At 40.0% G+C, this 12964-nt stretch overlaps 1 protein-coding gene across 2 annotated transcripts; it reads right to left on the reverse strand.

The window, feature by feature from the left end:
• Positions 1 to 8201: 8201 nt before the first annotated feature.
• On the reverse strand, positions 8202 to 12659 carry NANOG (Nanog homeobox). 2 transcript variants are annotated; one of them, XM_014482402.2, is made up of 4 exons: positions 12524 to 12659; positions 9998 to 10260; positions 8759 to 8845; positions 8202 to 8573 (listed from the first exon to the last, which is right to left on the reverse strand). In XM_014482402.2, exons 1-4 carry the CDS (start codon positions 12657 to 12659, stop codon positions 8202 to 8204), a joined length of 858 nt encoding a protein of 285 aa, XP_014337888.2. The 2 variants fall into 2 exon arrangements, with proteins under 2 accessions (XP_014337888.2, XP_005908374.2); XM_005908312.2 differs by having other exon boundaries at positions 8202 to 8618.
• Between the last annotated feature and the right edge of the window lie 305 nt (positions 12660 to 12964).

Raw genomic sequence — 12964 nt, forward strand, 5'->3', positions numbered from 1 at the left:
AAGAACAACATCAGAGTAGAGAAACCTGATACACTGAATAGAGTTCCCTCCTTGGACATTTTGAAATAGAAGGTTTGCTTCTGTTTTCTCCAATATTTCTTATTGGACCCCCGCCCCAGTCTTGCTGCTGATACACTAAAATAATATGAAGGAGATTGATAATGCTTTCAGTTAAAACTCTTAACAGCAGATCTCTTTTCTGCTTGTCCTCAGCAATTCGTACGTTACAATACCTCGTCACACTCAGCCAAGAATGTTTGCATGTTTCCTTCACTACTTACACTATGAGTCACTTGTCAAACAAGTGTCCATTACTCTGATAAGCTTTCTCATTTTTTCTTAATTAAAAAAAAAAAAGAACCTTTTTTTTGGTCACAGGGCACATAGAATCTTAGTTCCCAGACCAAAGATTGAACTCGCATCCCCTACATTGCAAGGGCAAAGTCTTAACCACTGGACCACCAGAGAATTCTCTCCCTTTTTCTCCACCCTCTCTTGGTCTCCAGTTAGTTCCCTTTAGGACTTCCCCCCAGGAGGTCACACCTCCCCCCAGATACAAAAAGAAGTGTATCAGGTGTATCTATGTACATCTTTACCATCGTACATCGATCACACACAATTAAGGGACATGTCTAGACAAGTATTTCCTTGTCCTGGAAGATTTGGTGATAAGAAAGAAACTTCCCAAGGTTTTAAAACAGGCAGCTGGTCAGCCCAGAACAGGTAGTGGACCCCTGGGGGGAGGTGTGACCCTCCAAGTGAGCTTAACGCTGCATCTGGTGGCTTTGCGCAAAGCAGCCTTGTCTGATCTGTGGTTCAGAACCCAGAGTTCCAGGATTCTAGCCTCTCTAAAGGTAATAAGACAAATACATGATCTATTTTCATGTTTCAAAAAAGTTATTTTTACTGGTAATTATTTATTCCTATACATGCTACTCCTATTCATTCCAAATGGAGATATTTATTGTTTTTGTCTGATAATATATGCTCTAAAAAAATTCCAATAATAGCAAGTGAAAATTCCCTCAAAATTTTTCTTCCTTAAATATTGATTTTTGGTATATATCTTCCCACATTATATTTATGCCTCTCCATTGGAAAATCGTGTAGCAAAGAAACATCTGGGGCTTTGGAGTCAGGTAATTAAGGGTTTGAATCTAGATTTTGACCCACTGGGTACCATCTTTGATATGTTGCTTAGGCTCTTGACTTCTTTTTTTATACAAAAAATTGATTTTAATAGTCTCTTCCTCATATGAATATTTGGGGGAGTGTGGAAAAACCTGATTACCCACTAGTTCCTCAGTAGTAGCAGCTAATATGGAAACCTGTTAATTGGTTTGAAAAAAATTAAAGAGATAGACTTAACTAGTGATTATTTGTGCAGCAAAATGGATGGACCTAGAGATTATCATACTAAGTGAAATAAGTTAGAAAGATAAATACCATTACAATAGCACTTATATGTGAACTCTAAAAAAATTATACAAATTAACTTATTTACAAAACAGAAATAGACCCACCTACATTGAAAACAGGCTTATGGTTGGGGGGGAAGTCAGGGGGAGGGATAAATTAGGAATTTGGGATTAACATATGTGCGTGCGTGCATGCATGCTAAATCACTTCAGTTGTGTCCGACTCTCAACCCCATGGACTGTAGCCTGCCAGGCTCCTCTGTCCATGGGGATTCTCCAGGCAAGAATACTGGAGTGGGTTGCCATGTCCTCCTCCAGGGGATCTTCCTGACCCAGGGATTGAACCCGTGTCTCTTATGTCTCCTGCATTGGCAGACGGATTCTTTACCACTAGCGCCACCTGGGAAGCCCAGGATTAACATATGCACTACTATATAGGAAATAGATAACCAACAAGGACCTGCTGTATAGCACAGTGAATTCTACTCAATATTTTGTAATAACCTATAAGGGAAAAGAATCTGAAAAAGAATATATATATATCATTGAGTCACTTTGCTGTACACCTGAAACTAACACAACATTGTAAATCAAGCATACTTCAATTTTAAAAAATTATTTTAAAAAACCTTCCCCCAAAGAGTAACTGTTTGGATATGGTAGGTGAAAGAAAATATCCTAGGATAATGATCAGGCTTCTAACTATGATAATAGGGTAGATTATAGTGCTATGAGCCAGCATAAGTGTGAAATACATTTATAAGTATTTTCTTCCAAGTTGAAACTTGATTTTTTTTCACAATTCTTTTGGAAGTTGCGAACAGCATAAGGAAAGGCACAGCACAGAGCCAGCCATGGAGTTAAGAATAATAGTCATTTTTCTCTTATCCTGACAAAGACTGATACAGCAGATATTTACACAAGGGCTTTTTCTCTATAGAGGGTAGTCTCAGTAGATAAAGGGAACCATTTTTATTGACTTAATGAGATAGAAATTGATCAGGGAATCTGTGGGAATGAGTGCATTTGTGTTTAATGGTTTATCAGACAACGCTGAAGGAATCCACAAAGCCTTACACAATTTGGGGAATGTTAAGTATGACTATAGGGTCAAGTGGCTGAGGATGGATAAGAGACCTGAAAAATGAGAACTAGGATCTGGGGGAAGCTAAGAATGAAGGAAGGAATTGCAGAAGGACAGGAATTGGGTGACTCATCAAGTACAAAGTGCATTTACTGTGTTGTCTGAGAATGTTCACTCTGACAGTGGAAAGCAAATGTAATTTATGTAACCTATGTGTGCATGAGTGCTCAGTCGTGTCTAACTCTTTGCGACTCTGTGGACTGTAGCCAGCCTGGCTACAATTCCTCTGTCTGTGGTATTCCAGGCAAGAATACTGGACTGGGTTGCCATTTCCTACATCAGGGGATCATTCTGACCTTCGGATTTAACTTGAGTCTCCTGTGTCGCCTGCATTGGCAGGTGGATTCTTTACCACTGAGCCACCTGGGAATCCCTATATAGCACATTAACTATAGCTAAGTAAGTATGACTGATTTGGATAGACAGAATACATGTACACAGAACACAGAATGGGACCAGAGGAGCAAGAGGCATCAATACTCTTATTTAGTCCAACACTAAATATCCTTATGTACCAGAGGCATTCAACATCCATAGCTTTTATCTATGTATTTATTTTCTGGAGCCAAGAAAGGTTTATTGCAAAGCCATGCAAGGAGACTTTTAGGTTCTTCATGCCCTGAAGAGTTAGAAGCTCCCCAAAGTGTTTCGGAGAAGCACTTTTAAAAGCCAGGTGAGGGAGGGGGAATCACAGGACTCGTGATCAGCTTGTGCACAGTTCTCTGATCAGATTGTGCCACCATCCATAGCTTTTAAGTTGTGGTCCATGGGTAACACCCTTTCCAACGCCACTTGTATTCTACCCAAGTGGTGAAAATAAATTCTACAGCTGCTCATCAAGCTGAGAAGAGCTATACTTATGGCCAGGACTACCTTCCCTCAATGTCCCCATGGAGAAAGCCTGGGTGACTGTGTCCAGCTACATTTTTTCTGCAAAGATGTGGCCCTAATTCAGTCTGACCACATCCTTAGTCCCTGTCACATCTTGCACCTAAGACACGAGTTGTATGAACATTGCCAACCTTTCTATAATTCCCCCTTGAGACCCTAAGTGCATGAGGCTGTCCCAGTTTAATTCATTCGATAGGCTTCTAGCGTATTGATTTCATCTGTGACATTTTTCTGTTCAATACCTCACTTGGTCGTTATACTTTGGAGGTAGAGCTACTTTGCATTCATTTCCCAAGCTTTTAACATTTTTAAATTCTCAAGGACACTTTCTCCCAGGCCACATCAAACACCCAGAAACTGGGAACCCCTTAAAGAAGAGCTCGCCACCAGCTGCTGCTGCTTTCAGTCTGGTTTCACCTCAGCTTCACACCAAGGCATCTATTCAAATGCCTACATTTCGGTCTCCTCAGTCGGACTCACTTCCTGTGCCAGAAGCTTTTGTCGGCCCCAACTGCTTCTTTATTTAACAAATTCCCTTTATCTCCCACTTGAGGCCAGCTCCTTGGGCCCCGGGGGGCCAGCAGTGTTTACTAAGGGCCCTCCCCCTTTCCTGCCCCGTCTGGCGGTTGTCTGCCATTACCTTTGGGTCTCAAATCATGACTTCCCCACCGCCTCCCCCCAACCCTAGACACCAAGTTTTCTGAATAGCAGGATTATTCCTAACAGGATGAAATTTGTCCTTTACCCTGAGAATTGGGTGCTTGATATTCAGTAAGCAAGGCCTCTACTCCTCCCACTCTTGGGCTTTGAATCCAGGCTGAGGAATTCAGAAGACCTAGGCAAATTCTTATTCAGGCACGAACTGAAATGGAGAAGCTGAAAATCAAAACGAAGCGAAAATACAATGCAGTAAAATGACATTGGAAGTGACATCCACCTCCTTTAGGGAGGAGGATGGAGAGAGCGAGATTTTCTAAAGAGAAGGGATGTGGAAAGATGGGAGAGGCTGGCAGGTGACTTAATCTTTTTTGCCTGTCTCCTTGTTATCAGTTCAGTTCAGTCGCTCAGTCGTGTCCGACTCTTTGCGACCCCATGAATTGCACCACTCCAGGCCTCCCAATCTATCACCAACTCCCAGAATTTACCCAAACTCATGTCCATCGAGTCGGTGATACCATCCAGCCATCTCATCCTCTGTCGTCCTCTTCTCCTCCTGCCCCCAATCCCTCCCAGCATCAGTCTTTTCCAATGAGTCAACTCTTCCCATGAGGTGGCCAAAGTACTGGAGTTTCAGCTTTAGCATCATTCCATCCAAAGAACTCCCAGGGGTGATCTCCTTTAGGATGGACTGGTTGGATCTCCTTGCAGTCCAAGGGACTCTCAAGAGTCTTCTCCAACACCACAGTTCAAAAGCATGGATTCTTCGGCACTCAGCTTTCTTCACAGTCCAACTCTCGAATCCATGCATGACCACTGGAAAAACCATAGCCTTGACTAAAGGGACTTTTGTTATACTAGTTTATATTCTTGGTAATCCTATGACCCAAAGCAAACACTTAAATGTCTTTAAATTGCTGTTGGTAATAGCAACATGATTTGTAATGGCAAATAACCAAAACAGAAGCAAATTAATGTATTTGTAATATGTATTGCACTATTTAGTATGTGTCAGTACAGCATTTAAATTCATTGATGTGGAGATTTTTTAGTTAGAAAAAATAATATGCAGAAAATGCATAATTTATTTGGATAGGAAAAATGAGTTATGTTTATGTCACGTGTATGCATGAAAATGTCAGGAAAGATATGAGTTAAAGTAATAATCTTAATTTTTTAAGGAAATGACAGTCACACTGAGATATTAGGAAACACCAAAAAACTTAAAAATCTTTTCCTGGTTCGACTAACTTGAATTTCACTCTTCATTAACAGAAATATTTTGAAAGAATATTTGAGGAAGAAACCACCTCAACGTTAACTATGTTTAATAAGGAAAATAGGGACTCTGTTCTTGAATGTAGTTGTTAATTTTTATTAATTATCTAAATTATCTCAGATCTCTCAATTCTGATGTGCAGAGAGGCTGAAAAATGTCAAGTGGATAAAAGCCTTTCAGAAGAGAATGTATGGTATAATCCTCTTACAATGGAATAAGAGTCTATTAAAATCAACATATAGAAACCACCTATATTACATATACTAAAACACCTGTAGGAATATATGCTATCTTGCTGATATTGTTTACTAGACTCACTTCATTATGTATTTCTCTATTGCTTAGTTTTTAATGATTATTAGTCTTGCAGTCAAAAGCTCCAATCTTTAAATGGATGAATGGCATTTCTATAAAATGCCTGATTTTCAAAAGCCAAGTAGTGATTATCAAAATTCCATCTATTTTCTGCTTCCCCCTTTTTCTCCAGTCTTACTTGCTTCCTTTCTTCTCCATCATCTAGCATCTTGCTTTAAACATAATGGGTGCTCCTATCCTTTCTGGCACTAATAAATCTTCCTAAATTAGCTGTTCCTTACCAATATATTCCCAATATCTTACAGCTGCACTTAATCCAAAGCACAAAGTTGTAAAAAAACCTAACAATGGTTCATCTCAGTACAGGAAAACTAAATTTGGTGTTTCCTGGGTTCTACCACTTGGCTTTTGAATTGGAATATAACTGATTTACAATGTTGTGCCTCTGCTGTACATGAATAAGCATGTGTGTACACACATCCCCTCCCTCTTGAGCCCCCTCCCACCCCCAATAACACTACAGTAACTATTTGCCCAAGTTTTCCGGGTTCTGGTTCATCATTTAGTGCTTTTCTCAAAGTTGTCAGTTCATCTTGTGCACTTGTTTAGAGCCAAGAATTTTGTAAATGTTAAAGTGACTGATGATACAATCAATCAGTGCTTTCTATTTCCATTATCTACTCGATTAAATATGCTGCTTGGCACAAAATCCACATATCTGCCAGTCAAAAAGAATGTTGCGTTGAACTTTGGTATTGGCAGAAATTTTCAGACTTCCTCTTTTAGTCAAATGTCTAAACTCATTGGGTTGGACAGTATGATAGATCAACATTGGAAAACTAGGGGAACCACGAGGAAGATAAGAAAACCACTCTGGTTATTCCCACCAATGCTCTGTGGTAACCTAAATGGGAAGGAAATGCAAAAAAAAAAAAAAAAAAAAAAAAAGGGGGGATATATATATCAGAGAAGGCAATGGCACCCCACTCCAGTACTTTTGCCTGGAAAATCCTATGGATGGAGGAGCCTGGTAGGCTGCAGTCCATGGGGTCGCTAGAGTCGGACACGACTGAGCAACTTCACTTTCACTTTTCACTTTCATGCATTGGAGAAGGAAATGGCAACCCACTCCAGTGTTCTTGCCTAGAGAATCTCAGGGACAGGGAAGCCTGGTGGGCTGCTGTCTATGGGGTCGCACAGAGTCGGACACGACTGAAGCGACTTAGCAGCAGTATATATATATATATATATACACACACATATATATATACACACATATATATAGCTGATTTACCTTGCTAGTACAGGAAACTAGCACAACATTGTAAAGCAGCTATACCCCAATAAAAATTAATTTTAAAGAATCATTCTTAAGTTCACATAAAAAATAAAAATAAACTGAACTCTAACAGTTGTTTCTGGCAGAAGAGCAGTCACCTGTCATTTGTTACAGGAGAGCTTCCAGTTCCACCTCTTCCCATCCTCCCTCATCTCCCTCCATTGCCCATCACTTAGCTTCTTTACAAACCTTTGCTCCAGATCTTCCAGATGTGGCATTCCTCCTTAACTGCAAACCACAGATTTTATTGTTTCAATACTATATACACTGAAAGGAAATAAGCTTGTTCAGGTTTAATTAATACATCACCTAATATTGTGTATCTGGTTACCTTTTTTTTACTCACTTCTAGTCTCCTGGATGCCTAGAGAAGATTAGTTTATTCCCTTCCATATCAAAAAACATTTCCATGTTGATCTCCCTGGTGGTCCAGTGGCTAAGACTGCGAGCTCCCAAGGCAGGGGGCCTGGGATTCAATCTCTGGTCGGGGAACTAGATCCCACATGCCGCAACTAAGACCCAACACAGCCAAAAAAAAAAAAAAAAAAGTTTCCATGTTTAGTCAAATTTTTAACTCTTTGAATCACTGTGTGAAATCAGTGAGAGACAACTAAATGTAAAATGGCTATTTTTTATTTGTACTTCAACAAACCAGCCAAACTGGTACTATTTATGATGTGGCAAAATACAAAATATCGTTCTCCAAAAAGTGATGAACAAATTAGGCGTTGTAGTAAAATGGCTAAAAGGGGTGGAGGAAATCAGTAAAGCACTCTTCATCTTAAGGACTGGGACTCTTAGCAAGTAAAGCCTCCCTATCCCAGAAAATATGAATAATCCTCATCATACGTCTTTGTACTTTTGCCCCCTGTGCTTAAAGTTAGATTCTAGATCCTAAAAGTATCCAAAATATTATATATTATATCCAAAGTACTATAATCAAGTTATCTATAGCCAGACACCTTTTGTCATGTTATACAATGCTTCTGAAACCTCTTACTGGACTCATTACCCTTCCCTCAAATTGACACAGAAGGTATAGTGAAAAGCAGCTTACTAAGGGGAAGTGGTACAGAATTCTAGAATGAGAAAAAATCTAGAGAATACACAGTCTCTGCTCACATTAAGATCCCATACAATAGCCGTCACAAATAGACGTTACAAATCTTCAGGCTGTATGTTGAGAGGGTAGTTTGGGAATAAATCAGTGATCTGCTGCTGGGAATTGAAATACTTGACAGTTTGCTGTATAACGTTATAATTTTCCCCAGCAGTTCCCAGGGTGGCCTCCAGATCACAGACGGGAGAATTCTGCTGGAGCTGGATCCCGGGCTGCAGGAATTCCTCCATGTAGTTGTTGAACTGATTGTTCCAAGGCTGGTTATTCCAGGCTTGGGGGCACCAGGCCTGACTGTTCCAGGAGTGGTTGCTCCAAGACTGACTGTTCCAGCTCTGGTTGCTCCACGTGGGGTTATTCCAGGTCTGGTTACCCCACATGGGCAGGTTTCCAGGAGAGTTCACCAAACACCCCTGGTGGTAGGAATAGAAGCCTGGGTATTCTGCCATTGCTGGCCCCTTTTGAAAAAAGAAGAATGGATTAACTGAAAAAGTAAGTTCAGAATTGTCCGTGGTTGGGATTGCGTGCTACAGCAATAGACAGAACTAAAAACTCTTTGTTAGGAAAAAGCAGAAAAATTTAAGTTTTCTGTTATTACCTGAGGCATGCCATTGCTATTCCTCGGCCAGTTGTTTTTCTGCCATTTCTTGCATTTCATTCTCTGGTTCTGGAACCAGGTCTTCACCTGACAAGGAAAAGATAACCGGACAAAGTTTAAGATATTAGTAGGGACCTCCGATCTTCCAATGCAGGGGGCATGCGTTCAGTCCCTGGTCAGGGAGCTAAGATCGTGTGCTGCATGGCCAAACCGCCCCCCCCAAAACCCACAAATAAATTTAAAAATAAAATATTAGTAATGCAGGATGTATTGATAGTAGGAACCAAAGAATATTAAGGTTTGGTTTTTTTTCTGATAGCTACAACTATCTCAAACTTGAAACAAAAATTCTAATTACCAGACTCTTAAATCCTGAATCTGGGTGAATTTCAAGCCTTTCAAGTCAGTTGGCTTTTTTAATAAACTTATGATTAATAAACTTAACCAGTTGGATACACTGAGAGTATGGCTAGGAGGCTATGGCTATGAACTAGGAGGTTCACATTTAAATGTCTACCCATACTGTTCATTAGTCACAGTTAAAAGTAACTTGTTTGCAATAATAAGCCCCCCTTCCATATTAGCACATTTACATTTAATATGATAATGGTATGTTAATTAAGAATGATGAAACATACTTCGCAAGGACAACTATACAAAAAGTTAAGATCATTTGATAGAGGACTTTTCCAAGTATGGTACCAGAGATAGAAAACCATTTGCCTGAATAAACTAGCCAATAAATATATGAAAAATGATTAACTTCATCAGTAATCAGATGTATAGATAAAACATGCAACTTTAATTTTAATGAGAACCAGTGGTTGCCTAGGACTCTTCTAACTCAAGATGATAGAAGTGTGTTTTTCCTTTGTTTAAGGGAAAACTGGAAACTTTTTCACAATTTTAGCTTAACATGGGAAATGGTTTAATAAATTACCACACATTTGCAATAGATATTTAGTGAAAGAAAGATGGTCACAAAACACATTACAAAAAGATTCCATTTTCATTAAACTAACTTATTTGTAGAGGTGCATAAATATTCTTTTTTTTTTTTTTTCAAAAAATTTATCTTAGTTGTGTGGGATCTTAGTTGCGACATGTGGGAGGATCTAGTTCCCTGACCAAGAATCGAACCCAGGCCCCTTCACTGGCAGTGCTGAGTCTGAGCCACTGGACCACCAGGGAAATCCCTATTTTTTATTTCTTATTGCACAGACAACAAAACAACTGTACCTGCTTGTAGCTGAGGTTCAAGATGTTGGAAAGTTCTTGCATTTGCTGGAGACTGAGGTATTTCTGCCTCTGAAATCTGTCATTGAGCACACACAGCTGGGTCTGCGAGAACACAGTTCTAATCTTTTGTTTCTTGACCGGGACCGTCTCTTCCTTCTCTGTGCTCTCCTCCACAGACGGGGACAGTGGTTTCACTCTGGGGCTTGTGGAAGAATCAGGACTGTCCTGAATAAGCAGATCCATGGAGGAGGGAAGAGGAGAGACTGTTGGGAATAAAACAACACTTTTCTCTAAAACTTCAAATATTAAAAATGCATTGTTTTCAAAGCACTATTATAAGTCCTCAGAGCGAGATGGTAGGTAATAACTTTATTCTTAAGCGATCCTGAACACTCTACCAAGTTTTGCACAAAAAACATTTTACATGTAATAGACATGGTTAATATCATGTGTTGCTGGGAAGCAGTTTTGTTCAGTAGCTAAGTCCTGTCCAGACTCTGCGACCCTGTGGACTGCAGCTCACCAGTTTCCCCTGTCCTGGGTGGGAAGCAATGGGGGACTCAAACCTCTTTGATAAAACAGATGACCCAGATTCTTGGGGACCCTATAGAATTAACAGTTTACTACCCAGTCTTAATACCAGGACTGTCAGAAAATGTGAATTCCAATAAACTCCTATTGCAACCCAGACCTTGGTTAGCTCTGTGGTCTCATTTCCAGGAATCCCTTCCTCATAGAGTTTGGGTTTTTTTTTCGGTTTGGTTTGGCAATTGGGCCAAGCTTATCATAGTTATTTTTTTTTTTTAATGAAATATGCTTACTGTGTAATATGTAAATCACAGGTGTACAATATAGTTATTTACAATTTTTAAAGGTTATACTCCATGTATAATTATAAAATATTTGCTATCTTTCCCATGTTGTATATTTCATGGAGTTTTTCCATTGATTAATATGATGCAACAGACAAAAAATTTAGAAATAACAAAACAAGGTAACAGACAACAATTGTCTAGCACAGGGCTTGACATATATTATCGACTTTGTAACTGAGAATTTATTTCCTGTATTAGATTTAATTGTACAGAGGTATTCCCAGTGCTCAACTCGAATTCTACCCTTGTCATGGAATAAATGGACAGGCCTTAAACAGCAACAACTACCAAAAAAAAAAAAGATCACAATTTCACAAGTAGGAAGGTCTTCAACTCATGACTAGAGGTGAGGAATGTCTTAAAAATCATCTAGGATTTCCCTGGTGGTCCAGTGGTTAAGACTCTGCACTTCCAATGCAGGGTGCACGCTTCGATCCCTGGTTAAACAAAGATCCCACACAGTGAGGGGCTTGGCCTAACAAAAATTTTTTTTAATCATTTTTTAAAACGTGCAGTTAGCTTGCTAGGAGGATATGCCCACTTGCTTGTATTAAGTGCTGTATTTTCAATCTGTGAAATTATAAAAGGATACTAACACAAAATTTAGGAAAATGGGGTTAACATTAAAATCCAACACTCAAATATCGCAGTTGGGACATCTTGCCTCAAATACAGCAATTATTTTAATTATTCCCTTCTCCACAACTGAGTTCTACAGTTGTAATCAAAGAGTTCTTTGGCTGTCTTACACTATAAATGTTAAAAATCGCATTCCTGGGTAAATGGCTAGTGTTAACTTTTTCTTTTTAATAATGACTGCCAAATTGATTTCCCAAAAAGGTGGTGCTGTCTTTACAGTATCCTGAGCATCTCTTACATTCACAGTCACCAGTTAGATGCTTAAGTACTAGAGCATAGATTTTGAAGCCAAGTCACAGTTACCAGTTAGAAGCTTAAGTACTAGAGCATAGATTTTGAAGCCAAACTGGATTTCAGATCTGAACTCTTAACCACTTAGGCCGTCTATTAAACCTTCTGGAATCATTCACCATAAAGGCAGGTGAACACTTACTTCCCCTGGATTTAGGAGACCTGAGCATACCAGGTGCTTACAAACTACCCAGTAATATCCAGACATCCAGAGGTTAGGAGAAGACACAAGGGCTACTTGTATAGTAGAAAGGTGAAATATTTCCAAAAGGTGCGTTTCGGATCATTAACGATGCCATCTCTAGCACACCTTGAATAGACAGACCGAAAAGGTGATGCTCACCCGTACCAAGCGGTGATGTTCCTACTTCTGGCTTAGCAGTAACATTTACTGTTACTGGGTGCTCCGCATGATGCTAAGATTTTACACATCAGTGTATCACATTGCATTTGCCTACGCACCTAAACTCTCAAATGCACCATATACATTTGAACTGCTCCTCCCGGGTCCCCCGTCTCTCGGTCCACAGATCCTGACGCCTGAGACACCGGGGAAAGCGCACGACCCCATCAGATTATAGTTGGAAAAGAGGTGTCGAGAGGATTAACAGATGACACCTGCTTATATTGATGGGCTCAAGAGGGAGACAAATGACCTTCAGTCCCTTCTTTCTCTTTCCCTGAAGGAACTTAGCCCCTCAAGGGTTCGGTATTTTCTTACCAGTGTCCGTGTCGAGGGTGTCAGCAGATGACGTTTGCAAGGACACGTAACTTTCTTCAGGCATGGGTGAAGATTCCCTAGAGTTGGATGCTTCGGGGCCAAGCAGGCTTTGGGGACAAGCTGGGCCCACACTCATGTTGCTGAGTTGAAGGAGAAGGAAAAAACCTAAGAGGTAGATGCTAGGAAAAGTCCAGGCTGAAGAATCCAGGTAGAAGAAACTTAGAGAAAGGTGAAGATCTCCGGGTGTGAAAGTATTTATTTAAAAAAGACGGAATGAAAGGAGTCACCTGTAAGATAAGAGCCAACCAGTCCAATGTAGGAAAATGAAAATAGAGGCTCTACATTTATAAGAAAGGCTCAACCATACTTGGCCCCGCCCCTCCTGGCAACCCCACGCCCACACACACCCTTGCGAATTCCCAGTTAATCCCGTCTGCCAGT

This window comes from Bos mutus, chromosome 5 (assembly GCF_027580195.1).
Source record: "Bos mutus isolate GX-2022 chromosome 5, NWIPB_WYAK_1.1, whole genome shotgun sequence".
Lineage (NCBI taxonomy): Eukaryota > Metazoa > Chordata > Mammalia > Artiodactyla > Bovidae > Bos > Bos mutus.

Bases quoted from the DNA above. Each gene is read 5' to 3' on its own strand.
- NANOG (XM_005908312.2), bottom strand. From the start codon at position 12,659: ATGAGTGTGGGCCCAGCTTGTCCCCAAAGCCTGCTTGGCCCCGAAGCA. The intron at 8,846-9,997 runs GTACAGTTGTTT...TTTCCTTGTCAG, and splicing joins TGAACCTCAGCTACAAGCAG to GTGAAGACCTGGTTCCAGAA. The intron at 8,619-8,758 runs GTAATAACAGAA...TTTTTTCAAAAG, and splicing joins ATAGCAATGGCATGCCTCAG to GGGCCAGCAATGGCAGAATA.